Below are 27910 nucleotides of genomic sequence, written 5' to 3'. Positions count from 1 at the left end.
TCTGTCGGGGGTGCTTTGAATGCGATTTCCTGCTTCTTAGCGGGGGGTTGGACTAGATGGCCCTTGAGGTCTCTTCCAACTCTACTATTCTATGATTCTATGATTCTATGATTCATTTCAATTGGATGCTCACGGCGGCAAGCTAAGATTCCGTCCATTCCCTTCTGAGGCTCCAAACTGGGTTTCCTGACCTTTCTCTCAGGGCCCTTCCACACAGCCCTATAAACCAGAATATTAAAGCAGAAAATCCCACCATAGCTGCTTTGAACTGGAATATCTGAGTCCACACTGCCATATATCCCAAGTTCAAAGCAGAAAATGTGGGATTTTATTCAACTGTGTGGAAGGGGCCTTAGACTGACAAATAGGCCTCAGCCTCTCCAGACACTTCCTTTCTTGTGTGCAGCTATGGCAGAGTCCTTATAGCTCAGGCCTAGGAAAACTTCAGCCCTCTGGGTGTTTTGGACTTCAACTCCCACAATTCCTAAGAGCCAGTAGGAATTATAGCTGCACACAGGTCATTCACTTACTCCATAACTGTATTGTTCATCTATTAAAGGAGCAATGCAGGAGAACGCGTCTTTCTAGGCCTCTGCTCAGCCACTTGGGCAGCTTGCAGTCCTGTGAGGGCTAGGAACAGGCATGGGCAAACTTCCAGAAGCATTATCTCTTGATGTTTCACCCACATCTATGGCAGGCGTCTTCAGAGGTTGTGAGGTCTGTTGGAAACTAGGAGTTTCCTCCAGGCAGGAGGCAGCCAGGCTTTGAAGCTGCAATGGCATCCAATGCTAATTAAGGTGGCCAGTTGCAACATTTACTCTTGCCTCAAGCAGACAAGGGTTTTCTCTCCCACCCTGAACATTCTACAGATATATAAACCCTATTTTCCTAGTTTCCAACAGACCTCACAACCTTTGAGGATGCCGGCCATAGATGTGGGCGAAACGTCTGGTGACTTGGGACTTGAGATTTCCAGAGATTTACGTCAGCTGTCTGGGTTGGTGCTCCTCTCTATTTCTAAGCCGAAGAGCAGGCGTTGTCCGTAGGCACCTCCAAGGTCATGTGGCTGGCATGACTGCATGGAAGTACATTACCTTCCCGCCAGAGTGGTACCTATTGATCTACTCACATTTGCATGTTTTCAAACTGCTAGATTGGCAGAGGTTAGGGCTAACAGCGGGAGCTCACCCTGCTCTCTGGATTCGAACCGCTGACCTTTCGGTCAGCAAGTTCAACAACTCAGCAGTTTAACCTGCTGCGCCACCGGAGGCTCTTCATAATTCATGATACTTTATGATACTTTACAATTATTTTCCTTTGAACCTAAAAATTTCAATAAGTACTCTATTGTTCACTATTACTTGTAACAGCCCAACCATCTTTGGGAGCAATGATATCTTAACACCTGGAGTCTGTTTTGTATACTCTCCCTCTGGTGAATAGTTGTAGTACATGTTTGGTCATCAGTAAATCAGAAAACCAGTGCAACTGCGGCACTCCCGGAAATGTGTTTTTAGCTTCAGAACATATTAACTACTCATCCTCCAGCAATCTAAATATTCTTTATTCATTTCTCAAAAAACTTACCTGTTAAGCTATGCAACATGATCTGTTGTGCAAACACAGGGACGCTTCCTAGTGAGTGCATACGGGGGACACACCTGTCCGATACTTTCAAGTGATAGCTACAGTTTCCTATGATATCCCTGGATACTTCACATCAAATATAAACCTTAATCTCCCTAAGGTTCCCATTTCCAACAGGTTGCCTTTCCTTTAATGAAATGCAAATACCTGTCAACCAGCAAAGCTTCCCACTCCCGGTGCTTATGAATTGTTCTTTATTTTCTCTTGTACAAAGGCTTTCCCCCTCTACTCCTTTTACTGAACCTTTAGAATTAGAGCAGCGGATGGGGTGAGGTGCATAAAGCTTTCATTGTTTCCACGTTTGGAGGAACACAATACCCCTTCTTTAGATAAAAGTTTTGCCTTTCTCCTCATCAAAGCAACATTTATCTTACCCCTTGTCACTTTTTCCTTTTTTCCTCTTTGCAGTCAACAGTGTGGACAAGTGCAAAAGCTTGTTTGTTTGTGCACAGCATTGCTATTGTTTCAATAAACCTGTAATAATATAGATATTGCACTAATCATGGTTTTTTTTTAAACCCTCGTATTTGTGGCTAGAATTTTTTAAAATAGAAAAGATTAGCACAGATGGTAAAGGTAAAGGTTTCCCCTTGACATTAAGTCTAGATATGTCTGACTCTGGGGGTTGGTGCTCATTTCCATTTCTAAGCTGAAGAGCCGGCATTGTCCGTAGACACCTCCAAGGTCATGTGGCCGGCATGACTGCATGGAGTGTAATTACCTTCTTGCCGGAGCAGTGCCTATTATTTTACTCACATTTGCATGTTTTCAAACTGCTACGTTGGCAAAAGCTGGGGCTAACAGTGGGAACTCACTCTGCTCCCGGATTTGAATCGCCGACCTTTCGGTCAGCAAGTTCAGTAGCTCACCGATCTAATCCGCTGCGCCACCGGGGGCTCCTAATAGTAAGTAAGTAAGTACGTAAGTAACTTTATTTTTCTATCCCGCCACCATCTCCCGGCTGGGACTCGGGGCGGCTAACATGGTACAAAGGCACTAAAACAATAACCAAAGTACAACAATTAAAACAGTACAAAGAGTAAAAACACGATAAAATGACATTATGCATAACAATACATCAATCCATAAAAGCTCATTTAAAACATAAAATGAGTAACAATATAATAAAATAAGATGGGCCACCAATTTGGTGGAGGGGGGGATAGCATGGAGGGGCCATTTAAACTAAAGTGCAATAGTATGGTTATAAAGTGCTTCGGGGCAAGAGCACAAAGTGCAAACATAGTACAGATAGTAAGCAGGAAAAATATTTCATAGAATCAGCATAAGCCTCCCTTTAATAAGTGCAGTCCTTCTTTACATTGAAACCTTTTCATCCAGAAAGGGAAAAGAAGAGGGGTTCCTTTTCATCACTCCTTGCCTGTGTCTTCTGAAGATGTGACCCCAAAGATTTCAGGATCGTCTTTCACCATTCTTCCACTGTGAGTATTTTTGGATTGACTTGTATAAATCCAATAAAGTTGGAAGCATTTTTAATGGTTAAATGGGATGCATTTTCCAATGCTCATTCAAAGCTAATTGAAGAAAACCACACATCTTAAACATACCAAGCTAGGAACCTTTGCAATGCATTTATGTAATATCAAAAATCCATGTTGATACATGTTAAGAATCAATTTGATGTAATTGTGAAAGGAGGCATCCTTAGGATGAGCAACTACAGCTCAGAACAATACATATTCACTTTCATTACAGTATTTCATCATCTACAGGGCAGTACTTAATCCCCCCCCTCCCCTCATAGGAATGAATGTAAACTATTCATGCACATCCTGAATTTGGTACCTCTTGAGCTATGATGAGAGTGACAATACTTGCATTGCTTAGACAAGCACTAATACATGGAGATAACATCCGTGAATTTATCAAAACAGAAAGTATTCTAAATGATACTCAGAGCAAGATGTATTTTTACATTCCTGCTAATTCTCCATGAGGATTTTAGAACAGCATTTACCACAGTTTGGTTTTCTCTGGGAACTGAGCATTGGAGGCTTGTCAAATGTTTTATAATAATTTAGCTTATTTACAAATACAGGTGGAGCCCAATAACTGAGTAGATGTCTTCCTGGACATTGCTTCCTCAACAGAAGATTTGGTACCCCAAATCTGTGGAGGGCCTACTGTACAGGAAGATGCATAAAGCATGGCATTTTTTCCTTGACACATTACAAAATTGCCAAATCTTCCATATTTTAGAAGACAAAGCAGCTATTATATGCCTAGCAGGTACATTTAAAAGAAAAAGTATTTAAAATTAAAAGCAGCAGTGCTAAAATTAAAAGCAGAACTGCCCTAAGTCCCTCTCGGAGAGAGGGCGGTCTAAAAATTATTATTATTATTATTATTATTATTATTATTATTATTATTATTATTATTATTATTGACACAAAGGCAGAGTATGACACAGCAAACAAGATATATATGCTGGATTTCATATCACAAAATCACAAGTCAAACACTTCCCAAGAGTTTAGCACTGTGTGATGTATTTTTGGATGATGCGTGCAGATCCCAGTAAGGTGGCCTTTTGCAGTTGACAGATCGTAATTTTGTCAATGTTTATTGTTTTTAAATGCTGGCTGAGATCTTTTGGCATAGCATCCAGTGCACCAGTTACCACTGGGACCACCTGTACTGGTTTATGCCAGAACCTTTGCAGTTCAGTTTTGAAGTCTTGATACCAGTTGATTTTTTCTTGTTGTTGTTGTTGTTGTTGTTGTTGTTGTTGTTGTTGTTGTTCTTCTTCTTCTTCTTCTTCTTCTTCTTCTTCTTCTTCTTCTTCATCATCATCATCATCATCATCATCATTGTTATTTTCATACCCCTTCTTCATTAGTTAATTGGATACAGATAAGTTGTTGTGATTGGGACATAGTAAATTGTTAAACATTCAAGTTGAAAGGCTATCGAATTAGTTTTTCTTAGAAACAGTATTAAAATAATATATGTAACCTAGATGCCTTTTTATTTATGTATGCAACTGATAAGCCATAAGAATTGTCTCAATCGAATTGTCTCTCTGATTTACCTGTATGAAAAACCAGTTGCAGCTTGGTCTTTTTCAGACATTAATGGATTATTTTTAGATGTTTTGGTCATCCGCAAACCCAATCAACAATTGGGCCACACAGTTTACAGAAAACCTACACACACAGATAGATACCTTCATAAAAACTCCAACCATCACCCAAGTCAAAAAGGAGCACAATCAAAGCACTTACAGACTGTGCACAAAGAATCTGCGAACCTCACTTACTCCAAGGTGAACTCAACAACCTAAACTGGGCTCTACAGGCCAATGGATACTCCACCACAGACATCAGAAGAGCTGCAAGGCCAAGAACAAGCCATGAGAGTCAAGACAAAGATCCACCCAGAGGAAAGGTGTTCTTACCATACATCAAGGGAACCACTGACCGCATAGGCAAAGTGATGAAGAAGGACAACCTACAAACTATCTACAGACCCACAAAGAAAATCCAACAAATGCTACGGTCAGCGAAAGAAAAGAGGGATCCTCTCTCCTCTGCAGGAGTCTATCGGATACCATGCAGCTGTGGACAAGTCTACATAGGGACCACCAAACGCAGCATTGCCCAAACAAGAGTCAAAGAACATGAAAAGCACTGCAGACTAATTCAACCAGAGAAATTAGCCATAGCAGAGCACTTGATGAACCAACCTGGACACAGCATATTATTTGAGAACACAGAAATGCTGGACCACTCCAACAACTATCATGTCAGACTACACAGAGAAGCCACTGAAATCCACAAGCATGTCAACAACTTCAACAGAAAGGAGGAAACCATGAAACTGAACAGAATCTGGCTACCAGTATTTAAAAAAACTCTAAAATCAAAACAGTAGATGGGAACCAACACTCTGAGGGCAGAGGAGCCCCAAGGACGGCTAATGACTGAACAAAGGATGTCCTCCAGGCAAGAGACAAAACCTTTCCAATGCTAATTAGGGTGATTAACTGAAACATTAATGCTGGCTTCCCAGTGACAAAGGACTCTTGCCACACCTTGGACTCTACACAGATATATATTTTTTTCCTTGCCTTGCCTACTTTATCCATGCCACACAGCCTCTGAGGATGCCTGCCATAGATGTGGGCGAAACGTCAGGAGAGAATACTTCTGGAACATGGCCACATAGCCCGAAAGACATACAACAACCCTGTGATCCCGGCCATGAAAGCCTTCGGCAACAGATTATTTTTTGTTTATGAGGATTTTTTTAAAATCACTGCTGGTAATACCTTTCTTCGGTGAATTCAGTAATGTAAAGCCAGCACTAAAAATGTATAATTACAAGGGATCTCATATTGTACTTCCTCTTTCGGAACAACATACAGTAGAGTCTCCTTATCCAACGCTCACTTATCCAGCGTTCTGGATTATCCAACACATTTTTGTAGTCAATGTTTTCAATATATCGTGATATTTTGGTGCTAAATTTGTAAATACAGTAATTACTACATAGCATTACTGCGTATTGAACTACTTTTTCTGTCAAATTTGTTGTATAACATGATCTTTTTGGTGCTTAATTTGTAAAATAACCTATTTTAATGTTTAATAGGCTTTTTCTTAATCTCTCCTTATTATCCAACATATTCGCTTATCCAACGTTCTGCCAGCCCGTTTATGTTGGATAAGTGAGACTCTACTGTATTTGCTTCTTCTGTGATCTCACTTTCTAACATATTTTCCTTCTATTTTAGTCCCTCGTGAACTCAAAATATCCAAGTCACAAGCGAATCCAACCAAGGTCGAACTCATGTAAATAAGTTATTTCCTGTAAAAGTTCAGTGTAAGAGGTATGTCCATCTAACTTTATGGGGCTTCCTCCAGGGAAAATGTCCATTTGATTACAGGTATAATTAGGCCTTAGAGTAATATAGTATTTGTAGAATGAGAATAACACTGTCTCACTTACCTTGTTCAGTATTTAAATATGTTTCATGTCCATGCCAGTGTCTATGTTGGATCAAAATATTACATGAAAAAAATATATGGATAGCAGTAGGCCGATGTAAATAGATGTTAGTATAGTCACAAACAAGTGTCAGATAACAGCAAACTGCCTATAGCACAATTCTAAACATTTTAAAATCTTGTATGTTATATTTTTTGGAAGAGTCCTGAGTAATGTTAATTATTCTAAAGGAAGGGCTCCTCCAGTGATGCAATGAGTTGAACCCTTGTGCTGCTGAGCTGCTGACCTGAATGAAGGTTGGCAGTTTGAATCCACGAGACAGGGTGAGCTCCCGTCTGTCAGCCCTAATTCCTGCCAACTTAGCAGTTCAAAAATATGCAAATGTGAGTAAATAGGTACTTCTTCGGCGGAAAAAGGCAAAGAAATGCTCCAAGCAATCTTGCCAGCCACATGACAACTCAGGGCTCCTCAGCTTGAAAATGGAGAAAACACCTCCCAGAGCCAGAGATGTGCACCGCGTCCAGAAGCCGAAAATGAAAAGCCTTGCCTTTGTTTGTGTCTCATGTGATGCTGTAATCTACTCTGAGTCCCCTAGGGGAGAAGGGCGGAATATAAATAAAGTGTGTTGCTGTTGCTGTTGTTGTTGTTGTTGTTGTTGTTGTTGTTATTATTATTATTATTATTATTATTATTATTATTATTATTATTATTTTAAACAGAATTATGCTATGTCAAGTAGGAGGTGATACACCCACACTCACCTGTGAAGAGTGACAGGACAATTTATTTGCAGAATCTGTCAGTCTATGTTTCAGATTAAATTATTCTGAGAGAAACAAGAATTTTGTATTGTATGTCAGGGGCACATTAATTAAAATTACACAAACAAGCAATATCTGGAGCTTTCCCCCTCTCTGCAGAAGGACACTGGGTTTACCATGAAGCATATCAGAATCCATAATTTTGGCACCAAAGCTTATTGTCAGCGTATATATGGGGTCAACTTATGCAAGCAGATATATGGTACTCTAGAAAGACAAAGGTAATTTCTTGTTGCACCTCAGCTTCCATCAGCCCTAGCCAGCATGAGCAATAGTGAAGGATGACATTGAAGCTCAACAGTATTGGAGGACTACAGTTTTCTGTGCTTCACTCTAAAATCTCTAAATATATGCATGGAGATCTGTATCAGAGTCACATTGGAACAGACATCAGTACTTTAGCACATGTGAACTTTTGAAGAAAAAAATGAATATCCAAAGGGTTTACTGTCTCTTAGATGGCCAGGTCTGTTGTTTTTTTACAGCTTCACTTAGCTGTATTTTGTTCAAACTAACATATCCTCTATCCTTCCTCGGGCCTGTTTACTCAGCTGGATATCCAGAGGGTCCAATTTTCCTTCCAATTGCCCTTGCACGCTAACATAATTGCTGCTCATATGGGTAATTGGTCAGCCTACAGCAGTGTTAGCAAGCATTTGCTCATCTGTACTACCTGGCAGCATCTCAAAATGAATTTTCAATCTCCAGATACTCTTCAATGGAGGAAAAGAGGGGCAAGTTCACAAAGAATGTTTGCAGAAACTATATTACAGCCAGTCAGACAAGAATATGGAACATATTCAGAGAGCAAGTTATGGTTTAAGCTTTTGACAATCAGAGGGAAATAGAAATGTTTGTAATAGTTGGATTTCCATGTGCAAAACTCCCCAATTTATTAATTAATATCCTGTCTTTCTCCCAAAATGGATTTCAAATGACTGGTGTGTATTACATAATTCATGTGACAGTTGCATTTGCAACAGGAAGCAGAGTCTTCATGTGTAACGTGGCATATTAACAATAACAACAAAAACACTTATAAGGTACCACTTATAAAAAGTGGGGAGGCAAGTTTAACTAATTTACGACCTGGAATGAGGAAGTGCCGTCAGAGTGGATGATGAAGCAGCTGCTCCCCCCTGTGGCCAGAATCGAACATCCCCTCAGAAGAAGGTTAAATTGCCTCTACGTCTGTCTGTCTCTGTCTTTGTTTGATGTGTTTATGGGCATTGAATGTTTGCCCTATGTGTGTATAATGTGATCTGCCCTGAGTCCCTTCGGGGTGAGAAGGGTGGAATATAAATACTGTAAATAAATAAATAAATAAATAAACAACAACAACTTTATTTTTCTATCCTGTCTCCATCTCCCTGCAGGGACTTGGGGCAGCTAACACAAGGCCAAGCCCAAAGAGCAAAGTAAAATACATGTAAAAACAGCATCTTCAACCAGATAAAACACATCAAAACCAAAGCAATACAATATAATAAGAAGAAACAATTAAAAACATAAAATGATAGCATAAAAGGACCAATTTGGTAATGAAGTGAATAAAATGGAATATATATGGAATCTAAAAACATATGTAGCAACTTGATGAATTGCACCCCAAATCTCTCACTCTAGCATTTGAGAAACAAAAGGAGGGGTTGAAAGTGGGCACAGCATGGGCAGTGACGATTCACATCTTCCCCTATTTTCCTCCTGAGATCAGGCTGCCATGTGAATGTACCATATCTGCCAACCAAAGATGGTGCTGCCATATCAACATCACACAGTAGCCCCATCCTCAGGAGATGATTGGGATACTGTTTAGGAGCTCGATGTATTGCATGTGTCTGTTTAATCTGATACCACCTTTGCCCATGCGAAACAGACACACAGGGCACACAGAAAGAGGAGGAGCCCCCATATGTGCCCACAATTTAACTTATCCTGACTCCATTTCCTGTGCCACATGTGTCTGTTTCATCTGGACAACAGAAGTGATGTATCAGGGGTAAAAGAAACACGAAGCATATAGAAAGAGAAAAAAGAATGGGGATCTGTAGAGTAAGTTGATGTTGTGGGTATACACAGAACCTCCTTGGTGTCCTGTGTATCATATGTATTTGTTTTCAAAGCTTCTATCCCTCCTTTGTCTGGACAAAGGAGTGGGATGAAGGAAAAGTGGCCGGGATCCATAGTAAGTAATGTGGCAGCAGCATGTGGCGTCTTCTCCTCTTCTTCCCCCTGGAACCATAATAGGTACCAACATACCCAAATATCTCCAGAGATATTTGGTTTTTTCACTTTTGTGCATATGTGTCCCTAACCACCACAAAAGTGGAGAGCCAACTGCAATATCGATTTGCTGCACATATGGCTCTTTGAGGAATTTACGATTAGAGTTTAACCATTTCAAAATGAGATTCCTAAATCAAAACAATCACAATACTCCAAAACAGTGAAATTTAAATGTATATTTAAAGAAAAAAGGTAGACAGATAACAGTTTATATGTATTTATATTTATTTAAAAATAAAATTTCAAAAATACAGTACATAATACTTTTGATAGAAATAAATAAAATCACTAAAAAGAAACTATCTTTAAAGAAAAAAATCAGAAACATTACATGAAAAAACACCCAACAAAAATACAAAAACATTGTTTATAAGGTGGACACATTATATTACTTTGGGATATTAATATACAATTATAGCAGAGTAATTGTTCCCTAATTTGGTGTAATCCATACATTCGTATCTCCCATCCTATCCCCCATCATTTTCCTATCACTTTTTAACAGATAAACAGAAGCACTAGACATCTTCATAATGCCAAATGTAAACAATTTTGGAGTGTTATCTGGAAGCAATCTAGGTAGAGCAGATGAAAAATAAAACAAAGATAACACTCAGATTATACGGGCTATAAAATGCTGAATTTTGTATGTGCCGCTCAGGAATATACTTTATGATGGCATTTAGGCTGAATGTTACTCAAATAAAGCATCCTATATGACTTTTAGAATATAACAGAAAAGCTACTTCGTATATTAAAATATTATGTATTCCCTCCCATCTGGTGACCACGAAGTCTGAACACAATACCTGAATACTTTGAGAATAAAAATTTCACATTCTATCCTGATTATGTTTATACAGCTATAAATTACCCTAAGAAAGTAAGTGGGATTGCACTGGATACAACAGGAAAGTGAGTTGGATTCTATGAACCTGAGGTGTCAATGTATTAAATTCATAGTGAGGACAGTTAGTTCTCAGCATAATTCAGCAGTTAATCCTCTCCTGGAGATTCACTCCATTGCTGTTATTTGTAAGATGCTATTTCAGAGAATGTGCAATGATTTATCATGTCTGAGTATTATAAAGTATTCACGTGTCCATTAAATTATAGATGACAGTAGACTTTTAGGGGTCATAAAGGAAAGCAAGTTGCTTCCTTACATTTTATTTTCTGAGCTGCAATGGAACAACCCTTTCGAAATGAATCTGCAAATGCTATCACACATTGCTCTCATATTCATAGGCAGAGTTCCCTTCTTGGATCACAACTTCCAAAAACTTCCAGCCACAATGGCCACTGGCAATGCAGAGTAGAGGTGATTCTTGGAGTTTAACTTTTCAAAGAACTGTTCATGAGAACAACAATGCTGAACAGTTGGATTTTAGATTTTTCTCTCATACACCATATTATTAAACCCTTTACGTTCAACACTTTTGACATTGTATACATCAAAGGTAGACGTTATTCCCCTATGTTCAGCAAGTATTAATATTATACATATTCATTTTCAAGAATCGCTTCTCAGGATCTCCTAGCTAAACTTGGCCAAAATCCAAATGGTAGGCTGAGTAGATCCACTGAATCCATGAAACTTAGTTATGTATCCTTCCCATTATAGGCAACTTTAGGAGGAATCAGACACTAAAAGAAAGCATAGCATAAGCTAAATAGAAGTAATTCCTATCTAGTAAGGTGGCTTCCATTACAGTAAATTTATGAATCTACTCCAGGATTCAGTGTAATCTTTAAAGGAGCTATCTGAAGTGCTGACCCAAGTTTGAAGATGGAATCCAATGGCTTGAAGACCTATTTAGAAACAAAACCTTGAGCAGCTTTCATTACTAAGGAAGTCTCCCACCACCACTCTATCTTAACTTGCTGGCCTAAACTTAATTGTGAGTCCCATCTAGAGTATACCCATTGAATCAGTAAGATGTTGATTTAATGGGTCTAGCCTAGTTGGAACTAACAATTGGATTTTGATCACTGTATCCTAACGTTATTGAGGGGGATGATCTATATAATCTATACTGGGTACACACACACATATGGATGATGGTGGAACTTTTTATATCAGTGGTGCAGAGAATCCACTCTAGACTTTCTTTCAAGTTTTGAAAGAGATAGCCATTATTCCAAAACTATGGTGGTGGCATGATTCAGTGCTTCAGAAATCTCCTTTGAGATTAATAATAAAAGCCAGAGCAGATACATCACATGATTGTCATCGAAGTCACAGGTCTCTCTCCTGGACTTTGTGTTCCTTCATTTACCATGTGCAAGAAAACTAAAGCACTGTTTATTTTTCATTTGCAAAAGGTTCTGTTTAGAAAAAAAATCTGTTTCCTGAAAGAGACACAAATGCAGATGGGCCTGGCATGGTAAGCATACTTATTCACCTAAGATCTCTTCCAAACTCAAACAAGATCTAATGTGTATCTGCCTGACATTTTCATTCTTTCCTAACATTACTGAGAAGTCCTTTGCACATTTATCAGAAGGTGAATTCCTCTGGATAGGATCAGTTATAAGTTTAATAACCTGTTTTGAGCAAAAAATAATAGGGTTCACATGGTATTTAAGGCAATGTGTAAACTGATTGATTTAATTAGAACTAGATTTCATGTCCAATGTTTAGTTTTGTTCTACCAGAACTTTCTTCTTTCGAGAAATATATCATTCCTAGCATGATTTATGAAGTTGCAGAATGACATTTAACTAGTTTTTTTCCCCAAATCTCACTCCCAACTTCAAATCTGCTCCAGCCAAGTCTCCAAAGTAGGTTTAGGGAGCTAAGAAGAGGAAGGAAATATTCTATGGCATAAGTACAAGTCAATTCACATATCATTCAAAATCACTCTTCACTATTTCAAGCCTGAAATTCAACAAAGAATAATCTAGATGTATATAATTTCAAAGCTATTGTGGTATATATGCAGGAGTGGGCAATCTCCATGTAAAACATGCCATGGACTGTCCCAGCCCTAAACAGCCAAACTGACTAGAAATTCACTTCCAGTTTTGTAACCCCTTCATATTTTTAAGTTCTGCAGTAGAATAACTGGTGTTTTAGTTATGGTGTGCCATTTCTGTCCTCTACAATTTTTTTAGTAAGGAGAGCAGCACGTGAGAGTCCATAAGCTGCAAAAACACCTCGGAGTGTCTCACTCAGCCCATTAAATTCCTCCGATGTAATGTTTCAGCATTACTAGAATATTGACTCTGGATTTGCCACATTTCATTTTTGAGTAAAGGGTTTATCACACAAGGCCTTGGACTTATTACATTGTGCCACTTCTTTCTTGCTGCTCTTCCAGTAGGGAACAGCCTTGACAGAGTTACTTTTACAGATGCAACTAATCCATTAATGGTATCTTTTTGTAAAAGAAATACCTTCCAAAGGGAGAACAGTGGGAAAGAAGCAACATTGTAAATCCACAACAAAGATACTGTTGTCCTTCTGTAATTGCAATTCGCCGGCCTTGTGTGATAAACTCCAAAAAGTGAAAGTCTCTCAATAATTTTCACTTCTAATTATTCTGTTTAATTAGTTTAGCAAATCAATTTAAATCAGTGGAAACAAAAAATATTAATTCTTCCCATAAAATGCTTTCTGTTTTCTGAACCTAGACATGACATGTTTTCCATATTGGAGTGCTTTCACCACAAGTAGTTTCTATTAAACAAAAATCTGTTCATACCCAGAATATACATTAATATTGCTAATGTAAAAACATCTTATCAGATTTACCATATCAACAGTTCTATTGTTGCAGTAGCTTTCTACAGTATATTTATCAATACTCTAGAAAGCCAACATATTTCTGGGTTATATACGACAAACTTGCTTTGTTTCATCACATATAAAGAATTTCAACAATACTGTATAACGACATACACATTTTAATCTACCTTTATCTGCTTGTAAATACAAAATTGTATTTTAAATGTTGAATTCCTTTTTTAAAAATAGAAAACTAAGGCAGAAGGTTAAACATGCTGACACAAAAAAAGGACTCCAGACTTACAAAGGATCTGAACAAAGCACCCTCCAGTAGGGTCTTCTTTTAAATCAGTAGTTGTCTTGGGCATATTTGGCTATGCCGATAGCAGAAGTTGTTTTCTAAGCATTAGTAAAGGACCAGAGGGGTGTGGCCAAAATGGCAAAAAGTCTAGAAGTCATGGAAGAATGGCTTAGGGAGCTGAGTATGTTTTGTCTGGAGAAGAGAAGGAGAAAGAGTAATATGATAGTCATCTTGAAATATTTGATAGGATGTCATAATGGAGATAGAGCCAGCTTGCCTTCTTCTGCTCCAGGGCTAGGACATGAAGCAATGCATTGTGATTGATGATAAGAACTGCCTCAAGTGTGATTGTGTGTTCCTGTGCAACACTTTTTTGATAATTCATCACTCATATTGGCACTGGAACTACTATATCCATTGGTCCACACTCACTTGCTGTAATGGAAGTTTTGCTATCTGAACAGCCCAGCTCAAATAGCAAAAGATTCCAACCAGGGATCCTTGAACAAATATGAGGAAGACATGTCAAATGCTAAAATTGAATCCTAGCCTATGGAGGCTAAGCAAAGCTGCACAAGTTGCCCTTTCAAGACAAGAGATGTTTGTGGAAATGGAGCACAGGAAATCTGGCTCCGCTGGAATGGTAGTGGTACAGGTAGTACTACAACCTCATACACTCAAATCTTTGGCTGAGCTCAAGAGTTTTAAAACCATGCTCTGAAATCCAACAAGATGTACAAATTGAGAATTGATTTAGTAGACAATTAATATAAGAAATCCAGTATAATAAAGGCTATACTGAAGAATAAAGTGCCCAAATTGCTAAAAAATAAGTCATTTATTCTTTGATAAAAGTCAAATTGTAAATGCCTGTTATATGATGGGAATGCATATAGAAACATTGGGTGCATTAAATGGCTCTTTCAGCAGAGAAGTCTCAATACTAACCTTAAAACTAAGACTAGAATGCTCTTTCTAATTGTAAATACATTTAAATGCATTTATCATCTGTAAAAATATCTTCCCCCAACTAACGCAAATGCAGTGATAATAGTAACAGCATTACAATGGAATGATGCAGCCCACATGTAGTTTGCAGAAAGCCCAATGCCTTGCTATCCAAATAGGCTCAGAGGAGTTAGTAGACTTCTGTGACCAAATCTTGAGCTGCCACAATGCCTGACTCCATTCACCGATGGAGTTTAATAGGCCATTTACCTGGGGCTGAAGGAGGGGAAAGTATATACCAAATCCTTAGCAATTCCAGCAGTGTATCTCATGATGGCCAGACTGGCTTGCTAGGGACACTACTAAATATTCTATTTATTTCCATCATGAAGATGCCACTGCCAGGAACTGAAAGTCTCTCCACATCTCTTTGGCTGCTGATTAGCACTGGCATCATGGCTGTGCCCCCATGCCAGCAACAACATATCCTGCTCAACATGTAATGGGCCTAATCTTGTATCGAATGGGAAACGTTCATGTCCAGTTACTGTTTTGGACATTCTAACACATGAATGGAATGTGTGTGGGCTCCAGAATGTGTTGAACTGTGGTTCCTAATATCCCTCACCACTGGCTATGCTGAGTTATTGAGAAAAACAGTTACCACAATTCAAGAAGGATATTGACAAGCTGAAACATGTCCAGATAAGGGCGACCAAAATGAACAAAGGTTTGGAAACCAAGCCCTATGACAAATGGCTTAGGGACCTGGGTATGTTTAGCTTGGAGAAAAGAAGGCTGAGAGGGATAGGATAGCCATGTTTAAATATTTGCCCGCACATTGAGGAGGGGGCAAGCTTGTTTTATGCTGCTCTGGAGACTAGGACACAGAACAATAGATTCAAATTACAGGAAAAGATATCTGAACATTAGGAAGAACTTCTTGATGGTAACAGCTGTTTGGCTGTGGAACATACTGCCCCATATATTCTATTTACCCTTCTCTGGAAGTTTTTAAGCAGAGGCTAGATGGCCATCTGCCAGGGGTGCTTTGATTGTATTTTCCTGCATGGCAGCAGGGAGCGGGGATGAACTGGATGGACCTTGTGATCTCTTTCAACTCTATGACTCTATGATTCTATAGTGAGACACATTATTTTCATCCCGGTATAAAATACATAGAAAATAGCTGCTGTTTACAGAGAGTGCTCTTAGGCACACTTAAAGAGTAGAAGAGTTAAATCTACCACCAACGGAAGTAATTACCTTAAAAGTATTATGTTGAGCATAAAAATTAAAATGTCCTTTCCTAATTAATTAAATAATCCTGCTTACCACATATATTAATTATTTAGATGCCATGCACCAGATATTTCAAAACATAATATAATTTACAGTAGATAATTTAAACTACCTCAATTCAGACATCTGAAAATTAAAAGATTATAAATAAATAGCACAGATGCAAAATAGGGTAGAAAAATTAAGCAGCTGTCCTAGCCATATTAAAACATATTTAGTTCCATCTAATCTCTCCATTTATTATCCTGTCTTTCAGATCCACCAGCAAAAGCATTTCCTAGGATTTACCAGTGGGTTTTGAGGGTTTATGAGGAGACTCCACAGTATGAAGAGAAGGTAATGTCACTGAATCTGTAAATTGACAACCTGAGTGAATTATAATATGGAATCAACACTTTATATTACAAGTCCACGTATTTTAAAACCTAGAATTTTACTGAACACTTACCACTTTGATTGAGAGGATTCAAAAGTTATTAGAAGCAGACAATAATTGATACTTTGCCTTTGATGATATGTCCAGAAATGATAGCAAGCCATTATCTGAGAATTAACACTATTGTGATTTATCAGATTTTTATCCACATATATAGGTTTTCAGCATCCAGGTTTAGGAGATATCACTGGCACAAATATATTTCTTATATCTGTTACTTTTTCAAACAGGAGTATTACTAGTCATACCAGATAAAGCATATCTGAATGGAGGAGCAAGTGCCTGTTTTTCTACATACAAAGGAACATATTTTTCCCCAGTTCAAAAAAACGTGCTGTGCTGCTCACATAACATCTAACCACTTTTTCTGACTGAAGTATCAATATTCATGTCTATAAAAAGATGAGATGTAAAAATACCTTTTTCTTTTCTAAAATTAGAAGGCATTTTCTTTGAAGGTAGAATGCCAGTGTCATTATACAAATCAACCAAGAGAGGGCACTTTGACAACAAGAGAAAAGCAGATCTTTCAAGCTCATGTAACATTTGCAAACTTTTAGAAACACAGAGTTCATTTTGGTGATGCATCCAATATTACTATAGTTTTATACAATGGAACCCTCCCCCCCAAAAACCCCCATGTTTTAATACCATTTGCTAAGCAATAGGATACAATAGGTGATGACAAACAAAATGCTAACAATGTGGCATTGATATGTGTTTAGCTTCATGTACTTTCTGTGTCTTCAATTTGAATTTCAAAATAAATATTAGCAGGGAACATTAACCCATAGTCCAGCTGTTCTGACTGATTTTAAAATGTGTTAAATGAAATTAATGGAGATAAATCATAAGCAATACTAGGGAAAAGTAATCAAGAGCCCAGGTCTTTCAATCAAATACTATGATTGTCTCCAAAACCCTCAATAACTTTTTGGAAGACAAAAACACCCACTTTTTAAAAAATCAAACTGCATGTAATACTACTGTTTATTTAATGTTTCTCCAAAGTCCAATTCTGTCAATGAGGTACTTAGAACTTTTCAAAATGAAATTACTATTTCTACCTCAGTAAGTGTAAGAATAAATGTAAAGCATGAAATAACTCCTGTATCATAATAAGCATAATGATATACAATCAGAATGGTTTTAAAAAAACATTTTTTAGGATAATAAGTAATAGGTCTAAGCAGAGCACTGACCTAATTTGCAGTGTAACTGCATGTTGTTAATTCCAGGGTACTATTTGCTAACAGTAACAATTCAAAGGTTTTATAAGCATATCACTATATCTGTCAGATATAGTTAAGGATACAGTAACAGGTTCTTTTTGGTACAGCAGCATGGAAGGATGAACTAGTTAACATCTCATATCTGTCATGGGTATTACTGTATGCAACTGTATCCCATATTTACATCACAGCAACACACAACCTTCAGACTGCTGAGGTGCAAATGATGAAATCTTTTGTAACCAAAACCAAATAATAATAATATACTGGGTTTCTGTGACTTTTCTGGAACATGGCCATACAGCCTGGAAAATTCACAGCAATCCAGTGATTCCGGCCATGAAAGCCTTCGACAACACAATAATAATAGTTTGATTGTGGAAGCATCAAGTTGAAAATGCCCTTAAATTAAGCCCTAGCACATAATACGTTCAGAATTATTGTATACACTCACGTATAAGTCAACATTATTGAATGTCAATATTATCAAAATTATGGATTTTGATATTTCCCATGGATAAATCAAGGGTTATCCACGAGAGAGGAGAAAGAAATAGTGCCATTGCGGGGGGGGGGGGGGGGGGCGGGCAGCTGCCCCAGCTGATGTTGCTCCCTTTCTTCTGCCTAGGAATTCAAAAATGCCTTTTTGGCATTCTACCCAGAAAAAGATCTGGTTCCTTTTTTGATAAAAGTTAATGTATAGTATCATATAAAAAAGGAACCCTCTTCTCTAAGTAAGTGGTGAGTGGCAAGAGCTTAGTTCATCCCAGGAGAACCATCCATTTTATTTGACATTCTTCTGAGGGGAAATGTAAAAGGACACTTCTTTTGCTATTTCCCTACCAAGGCAAAAAGAGTAGAGGGTATTGGTGCTTTTTAAAGGTTTTCCTGGGATAAACAAAACTTTTGCCTTCCACCTCTGTACATAGATAAGGGGTGGTTCTCTTTTTTTGATAAAAGTTAAGGCATAAGACTTATACTAACCAGGTTTTGGGGATGAATTTTTGACTAAAATTTCTAGACTTACACATGAGCTTAAACAGTAGCTAGCTTTGGTTCACTAATCAATATCCACCCACAGCTACTGAGCTCATGGCCCAAGGGCATGTTTTCCATGTGTATGGACACAAAACTCTCATAGGCCCAAAGGTAGAGGTAGAGGCTGAACTTCCTCAACAACTAAACAATATATAAAGAGAAGGCTATGGCAGACTTCCCCACTCTTGTGGTCTTGATGTTGAGGATGGCAATTCACCCTCAGTCACTCCTTATATGGATGATGGTTAAGGATGGTAAAAACTGTAGACCAACCTCTAGAGAACAGCACTTTCAGAAAGGCTTGGCTATGCCAAGGCCTGAGTAGACAAAAGGCATAGCACAGCATTGCAGATAACTACTTCAGTGCCAACAATACAATTAAGATTACAGCACAGTGTCCATGCACCAAAATCGTGATAGTACCCTGTGATTATGTGAACTACTTACAAAACTAGACCGTAGGTCACATCATGTTTTGAAAGCAAACTTCCATTTGGAAATTAACTTGCCAACGTTTGGTAAATATACTACCCATCGCAGATCAGCTCAAATCTTGTCATATCGGCATAAATGCTTCATTTCACTTATTACAAAGCAATGATACATATTGAATTAGAACTTTATGCACAGCAACCAATATTTCTCTTTAACACCCATATTTAAATAGCATTTTAAAAATATCTCCCATATATATTAACCAATCTATGAACACTTCAAATTTTAATTCTAAATATTTCTAGCAGTGACTATACAAAACAGGAAATATAACTATAGCAACAACAGCATATTTTATATGTTTATACCTGATATATCATAGCAACTAGTAAAACCAACAGGCATGATGCTGCAAAAATTAAGCATTTAGCAATCCTATACATGTATACTCAGAAGTGAAGTACCTATGAACTCATTTAGGCTTGTTTCCAAATTAGCATGTGCCAGCTTAAATCCATGAAAGCTTGCACTGCAATACATTTAACCATGTTTAAGGTGCTATCAGATTATTACCCTAACAGACTAACATGGTTCCCATTTCAGAATTGTTTGAAGAGATGTCCAAGTATACCAGGAAAATGAGGTGCTTAACTTTGGCTGAATCATTGCCTAAGTTTTCCCCAGTATGCATTTCTAATAAACATTTACCACCTAGAACTAATTATTGCGTTTACAAGTAGAAAGAAGGAACTTTTAATAACACATTTTCTTCTTTTACAGTAACTGCAGGGTTTTCATTTTTGTTTTAAATACAAAGACAGTAAGAACATAATTTTATAACTGAAAGCATTAGATACAAAACAGTTGTTTTAAAAAATTGTTAAAATCCCACCTTTGCCTATAGATGAGGAGCTCAATCATTAACATGCATCATAAATGACAAAAAAGAAGGCAATGGGGATTTACACCAAATTAGCAAGAAAAGGGGTCTCTCCACATAATCCAGTAAGTACTGTTGATTTAAAAATAAATAAAAAATTCAAGCCAGACAGGACACTTTTCAAGCCCACTGATCTGAGCAAATGACAGTTTCTATCAAAACATATCATCGTATTATCCAGTATCAAGACAAAAAACTGTAATGTTTGTACATCAATCACTGTGTTTGTTATTAACCTCACATATCAAAGTAATTCCTCTAGAAAGCTAATGTGAAAGTAAGTACACTTTAAAAGTAAACAGAGAAATGTGCATTAATCCCAAAACAGAATCATGATCATTATTATTAAAATAAAGCCTGGGGCACATTGTGATGTTTAAGATTGGTGGGTAGATTTTAATTGACTTGAGGACTGTCATAGTTCTATTATCACAAAACCTGCAACGCACTTCCAGCATGGAGGACCCATCTGTGCCCACCATCCATCTGTTTAGACGTGATTGGCAAAGTGGTAGGGAACTCGCAGTGGTCGCCTTTGCCTGAAAGGAATAAACCACAGGATCTTCCAGCGAGTGCCAAAAACTTCTGAGAAGGTCTGCTGCCACGGCTTTCGGGGTCTCGATCTACAGACGACAGCATTATTAGTGAAAGACAGCACTCCCATGGTGCACTTCAGTCAACTAGAACAATACAGATTGGCTGGGGATCCATTACTTGACTCTGATTAATTGCGTCCCAGCCACCACAAGCATAGCTTTCCTTTCACCATGGCATGCAGCTGAGACTGAACCGCAAGAAGCACAAACTGCATCTGTATCCACCAAAGGAAGTCTTAAAAATAAGACGAGCCTCACAGTCAACACAGTGTTTGCCAACAAAATAAGACAAAAAATATTTCTTGTCTACCCTTTGAAAACATATTTTGATGGGTTTAGACAGAAAAAAAATCTAAAATTATTTTGCACAAATGGGAAGTCAGCTCATTGTACAAAAAGGTATACAAAGCTCCATGAGCGCTTTCAGTGTCTTTCTCATATTTTAGCTTTTAACTCCACAACTCCCCATAAAGCCATTAGCAAACCCAAACAATACTTACATTTCTTCACAACAATTTGCCATCTTTTCTATACTTGTAGTGTCCTGTTACAAAGAAAACAGAAATTGCTAAATGTTTCCTACCATAAGGCAGATGCAAAGTTATTTTTCCTGTGAAAGTACTGTATTTTCCGGTGTATAAGACAACCCCCAACCTTTCCAGTTAAAATATAGAGTTTGAGATATACTCGCCATATAAGACTACCCCTCTTCCAACGTACACCAAATAAAAGTGGACTGTGGCATGACATTCTGCCATACTTGCTGAACTGAACACTATTTGTGTCTTAATATTTGCACTAAAATGTGCTATTCAAGGCCAGAAAGTTATTTTTTTCTTTACAATGTGTTCTGTCTACTTGATCTTTATGAAACAAAGTAAATTTGTTTCATAAAGACTAAAATAAATAGACTATAAAATAAAAAAAGCTATCAAAAAAGCTCTTCCACCCATCTGGCCCACTCTTGTATCCTATTACCATACCTCCTTCTCTGCCTCTCAGATCTCGCACATGCGTGCCTCCGCCTCTTCACTGCAGTCCCCAGGAGCGAGATCTGAGAGGCAGAGAAGGAGGTACGGTAATAGAATACAAGGGTGAGCCAGATGGCTGAAAGAGGCCTGTTTTCTGGGCACAGCGCTGCTCTGTCTCTTTTTTCCATACCCCGGATGTCCCGGATGCTTGCAGCTTGCTCCGCCCTTCACTTACACCTTTCCGGTTAGGCAACCCCTCAACTTGTCATCAGGACCGCGTTAAATCACTTCTTTCCACTAATCCTGGTGAGTGGATTTTCTTCTACTGTACTTGTATAGTGCCACTCTTGCTGCTTTCATACGGTTGTTGCATATGGTGGGGATGTGGCCACAGCCGTTTTTGAGCTCCCCCACCATATACGGCGACCGCAGATTCTCTAGTCTGGCTCGGAAGTTTCAGCATGACACCCGGCATATAAGATGACCCTTGACTTTTTAGAAGGTTTTCCTGGGTTAAAAAGTAGTCTTATACGCCAGAAAATACAGTATGTATGAAGAGGAATTTACATAACATGCATACAAATGAGTAAAAATTCTTATTATATTGCTGATCTTTAACAAACATTGTCTATGATATAGAGCCAATTGCAACAGAAGGATATTCTATAACAAAGACAGTAATTCCCTTAAAGACATTTTAAAACATTTTAGTGTAACCTATCATCCAGCAGAAATGAGCGAAATTCTAACATGGCCTACCTGCTCAGCTGCTCAATTAAATAAAGTATCTGTATACAGGGCAGTTTATATTGTAGACAAAATACACTTCTACAACATATTTGGTAAAATGATATCAATATTTACAAATAAACAATTTTCATATATAATGTCTAGCAACTATTGTATTGCATTCACTGAACCTCGAGGACAGAATAAACAGATAATTCAGTTTATAAAGAAAGTAATATAAACTATAGTATAATTTCCTGGAAAAAATCAAGAATTTTCTTCAAAACACAAAAAGTATTTCAGGTCACTGAAAAAAATATACTGTCTGGAGCCAAGCCTACCTCACATCTATACTGTAGAATTATTCCAGTTTGACATCAGTTTAACTGTCCTAAGGAATCCTGGGATTCGTTGTTTGATGAGGCACCAAATCTCTCTGGCAGAGAAGGCTAAAGACCTTATAAAACCACAACTCCCATGACTCCATAACATTCAGCCATGGCAGTTAATGTGGTGTCAAATGGCTATAATTCTGCTATAATGGCTATCAGAGCCGGCCCAAGGAAATTTTCAAGTGTAAGCGAAAAAGGATTTTGGTGCCCCCCCCCAAAAAAAACCTCAATCACCGAGAAAGCAGGCTCCGTGGAAATGGGCGATCTGCCCTGCACGCATGCGCACAGGACAGATCGCCCATTTCCGCCCTACCTGCTCAACGCAGGCACAGATCAGCTGGCGATCTGTGCCTGCGTTGAGCAGGCTCCGTGGAAATGGGCAATCTGCCCTGCGCGTGTCCGCACAAGACAGATCGCCCATTTCTGCCCTGCCTGCTCAACGCAGGCACAGATCAGCTGGCGATCTGTGCCTGCGTTGAGCAGGCTCCGTGGAAATGGGCGATCTGCCCTGCACGCATGCGCACAGGACAGATCGCCCATTTCCGCCCTGCTCAATGCAGGCACAGATCGGCTGGCGATCTGCGCCTGCGTTGAGCAGGCACCATGGAAATGGGCGATCTGCCCCGCGCGCGTGCGCACAGGACAGATCGCCCATTTCCGCCCTGCCTGCTCAACGCAGGCACAGATCGGCTGGCGATCTGTGCCTGCGTTGAGCAGGCACCATGGAAATGGGCGATCTGCCCCGCGCGCGTGCGCACGGGACAGATCGCCCATTTCCTCCCTGCCTGCTCAACGCAGGCACAGATCGCCAGCCGATCTGTGCCTGCGTTGAGCAGGCACCATGGAAATGGGCGATCTGCCCCGCGTGCGTGCGCACGGGACAGATCGCCCATTTCCTCCCTGCCTGCTCAACGCAGGCACAGATCGCCAGCCGATCTGTGCCTGCGTTGAGCAGGCACCATGGAAATGGGCGATCTGCCCCGCGCGCGTGCGCACGGGACAGATCGCCCATTTCCTCCCTGCCTGCTCAACGCAGGCACAGATCGCCAGCCGATCTGTACCTGCGTTGAGCAGGCACCATGGAAATGGGCGATCTGCCCCGCGCGCGTGCGCACGGGACAGATCGCCCATTTCCTCCCTGCCTGCTCAACGCAGGCACAGATCGCCAGCCGATCTGTGCCTGCGTTGAGCAGGCACCATGGAAATGGGCGATCTGCCCCGCGCGCGTGCGCACAGGACAGATCGCCCATTTCCGCCCTGCCTGCTCAACGCAGGCACAGATCGGCTGGCGATCTGCGCCTGCGTTGAGCAGGCACCATGGAAATGGGCGATCTGCCCCGCGCGCGTGCGCACGGGACAGATCGCCCATTTCCTCCCTGCCTGCTCAACGCAGGCACAGATCGGCTGACGATCTGCGCCTGCGTTGAGCAGGCACCATGGAAATGGGCGATCTGCCCCGCGCGCGTGCGCACGGGACAGATCGCCCATTTCCTCCCTGCCTGCTCAACGCAGGCACAGATCGCCAGCCGATCTGTGCTTGCGTTGAGCAGGCACCATGGAAATGGGCGATCCGCCCCGCGCGCGTGCGCACGGGACAGATCGCCCATTTCCTCCCTGCCTGCTCAACGCAGGCACAGATCGGCTGACGATCTGCGCCTGCGTTGAGCAGGCACCATGGAAATGGGCGATCTGCCCCGCGCGCGTGCGCACGGGACAGATCGCCCATTTCCTCCCTGCCTGCTCAACGCAGGCACAGATCGGCTGACGATCTGCGCCTGCGTTGAGCAGGCACCATGGAAATGGGCGATCTGCCCCGCGCGCGTGCGCACGGGACAGATCGCCCATTTCCTCCCTGCCTGCTCAACGCAGGCACAGATCGCCAGCCGATCTGTGCCTGCGTTGAGCAGGCACCATGGAAATGGGCGATCTGCCCCGCGCGCGTGCGCACGGGACAGATCGCCCATTTCCTCCCTGCCTGCTCAACGCAGGCACAGATCGGCTGACGATCTGCGCCTGCGTTGAGCAGGCACCATGGAAATGGGCGATCTGCCCCGCGCGCGTGCGCACGGGACAGATCGCCCATTTCCTCCCTGCCTGCTCAACGCAGGCACAGATCGGCTGGCGATCTGCGCCTGTGTTGAGCCCAGGCTGCAAGGCCGTTGAGCCAAACGGCGGCGGCGCAGCGGCAGCATCGGCGGCGCTACGGGGGCGCTGTCGACGCCTCGACAGCGCCCCTAGCGGCGTGCGCCCGAGGCGGGCGCTTCAGCGGCCTTATAGGTTAAACCGGCCCTGATGGCTATAATTCTCCTAGTCATTCTTAGAGTAGCCACATAGAAATCAACAGGAATTATGTTAATCGTAACTCACTTCCCCATTCATTTCAATGTCAATTCATTTTCATTGATAGGTCTTAGTAGTAATTAAACACATAATTTACTATTATCTGTCTATTATTTTGGAGCCTTAGGATTTTAAAATATTAGGGAATTATCAATCTTACCCATGATTTTAGTAATGTCTTCTTATTTTAATTTAATATGAAATGAGACCATGAAACACCTATTTGACATTCAATGCAGCAATGCAACAAGCTCAGTTGATCCCTATACTAGACTAATGGAATAGGAAGAAAGAAATCACTGCTCTTTGAAGGCTAAATACTGAGAAAGTGCTGGCAGCTGAACTCATAGACACAAGTTCTCTTGCCAAGCACATGGCAGAATCTGAAATCAACATTAAATTGGAAGTTAACTAATTTACCTTACAATGTGGAAAATAAATTAAGAAATATCTGTTTTTCAGCAAGAAGACTTATAATGGTGAAATAAATGTAGCCTTCTCATTATTTTCCTACTACAGCAGAAAGTCAAGCAAAGGATGTAAAAGGAAAATACCTCCAACCTGTCTTGCCACATGGAACGTCCCCAGCAAATAGTGGATGGGAACCATTCTCTCTCAAAATCCTTCTTACCTATGTGAGATCCCAATTATTTGAGGCTCTCACATGCAAAAAACAGCAGTGCTTTTGAAAATTCAAAGCCTTTGTGGGGCAAGAAAACCCTAATGACAATGGAAGTGTTCTTGATTCAGTTTCCAAAACAGCCAAGATTTTGCTTTCCTAATCATATGCATTTGCAGACACAAAATGTAAGCAGCCAGTATGTTGGTTTTGCTTAGCAAGCTACATTGACGTGGAATCTTTAAGCTTATAATATCTTAAAGTTTCTACCATTTTCTGTCCTTATTTTTTCATCGATGCTGGGAATAGCTAGCGATTCTCTGTAGAAAGTGCACTCAACTGACCATATAAAGCACTACCGGGAATACTCGCAAAAGCTTTAGCCATCAAAGCTAATGATGAGTAATTCTTGAAGTTATATTCCAACGTCAGCAGGGCAACATCCTTCTCATCTCTGATATAAGAGGAATTCCTTGTTATTCCTATAGTAGACTAGCCACATTAAAATTTGTCATAAATAATACAATTCCCATTATTTAGTGGGCTGACTCCTCACATGACAAACATTGCAATATTTTCTTTATATTTTTGTTATTTCAAGCATGGTGGCAACAAAAAAAACTGAAAACACTCTGTATCTAGGCATTTTCCAGGATTGTGTGTGTGTGTGTGTGTGTGTGTGCGGGGGGGTGGGGGTTGTATGTTATGTGAAATATTATACAAGCATACATGCTTTGATAGAGATATATATGCACAAAGTATGCATGTGCAGTCCGGTCCCTCATACCGACAGATTCTGCATCCATGGATTCTACCATCCATGGCTTCACTTTTTTAAAATCTTAAAAGCAAACTTTGATTTTGCTATTTCATATAAAGGACACCAATTAGCTACACCATTGAGCATGCATGGATTTTACTATTCAAAAATGTCCAGGAACCAAACTCGTGACTACCAAAGGCTCACTGTGTCTATATAGGTGGAAACAAATTCAAAGAAAAGTAAAGAAAAGAAAAGAAAAATGAGTGATAGGTGGCAGCACATTGTTGGATAGAAGTGGAATATTATATACAGATTAAAACTATCAAAATTTATCAAATCACTTCACTAAAGGACATGGAAAACTGCATTTTATAGCACAAGAATGCATATTCTTAGCATGTTTTTTATTTCTGTAAAATTTGTTCAGATGGATTTGATACCTTTTTGAAAAAAGCTCCACATATATGTGCATGTGTGTGAGAGGGAGGTTTTATATATTTAAACACATCATTATTACAGAACAAACGATGTCTCATAGTTGAATTAAATAAAATATTTGTATACTCACATATATGCATACACACAGTTGCCACCTACACATATAATGCAGTTGTATTTTGTACACATTAGATTAACAAATTAGATGGAATTATACTTTTGAACTACAACAATCAGAATCCCATATCTAGAATAGACAATGCTCAAAAGATAACTTTCCCAAACTCTCTATCTGTTTCATACAAACTTATACACACATAACCAAGGTAAAGGTAAAGGTTTTCCCCTGACGTTAAGTCCAGTCGTGACCAACTCTGGGGGTTGGTGCTCATCTCCATTTCTAAGCCGAAGAGCCGGCATTGTCCATAGACACCTCCAAGGTCATGTGGCCGGCATGACTGCATGGAGCGCCGTTACCTTCCCACCGGAGCGGTACTTATTGATCTACTCACATTTGCATGTTTTCAAATTGCTAAGTTAGCAGGAGCTGGAGCTAACAGCGGGCGCTCATTCCGCTCCCGGGATTTGAACCTGGGACCTTTCGGTCTGCAAGTTCAGCAGCTCAGCGCTTTAACACACTGCGCCACCATCAGGGGCCCACACACATAACTAGATAGACAAAATGTTCCAAAATTGTTTAAAAATGATAAAAATAGGAAACAAGACCAGAATCCTAAATTGCAAAACATACGATACCAAATACATGTCCAAAGCTCTATTAGCTTTTCATTTCAACAAGCTATTTTTGACAGTTGGAAGACTGCAGAGTGAACATGGCAAGGAAAAACAAAGAACGCAGCCACCATGGAGGTAAGAAAGTCTCAAAGCCACATGCAAAGTGTTGTCTGTTCATGCCAATTATGTTTGATTCCCTGGGAAATTAATTTTACCATTGTGTTCCATCTAGTATGTAAA

The 27910-nt window shown here is 39.9% G+C and overlaps 1 protein-coding gene across 2 annotated transcripts in view; it reads right to left on the bottom strand.

Moving 5' to 3' along the window:
* Positions 1 to 9926: 9926 nt before the first annotated feature.
* Positions 9927 to 27910, bottom strand: part of zdhhc21 (zinc finger DHHC-type palmitoyltransferase 21) — a 54589-nt gene continuing 36605 nt past the window's right edge. For both annotated transcript variants that reach the window (XM_003216429.4, XM_008103153.3), the window contains 2 exons: positions 21184 to 21227; positions 9927 to 20710 (listed from right to left, as the gene is read on the bottom strand). In XM_003216429.4, coding sequence (XP_003216477.1) covers positions 20578 to 20710; positions 21184 to 21227 — 177 coding nt within the window. In that variant the 3' untranslated portion in view covers positions 9927 to 20577. The remainder of the gene's footprint in view (positions 20711 to 21183; positions 21228 to 27910) is intronic.

This window comes from Anolis carolinensis, chromosome 2 (assembly GCF_035594765.1).
Source record: "Anolis carolinensis isolate JA03-04 chromosome 2, rAnoCar3.1.pri, whole genome shotgun sequence".
In the NCBI taxonomy this organism is placed as follows: domain Eukaryota; kingdom Metazoa; phylum Chordata; class Lepidosauria; order Squamata; family Dactyloidae; genus Anolis; species Anolis carolinensis.
Note: the sequence above shows the minus strand (reverse complement) of the source record. Positions and strands in the feature narration are given on the sequence as shown.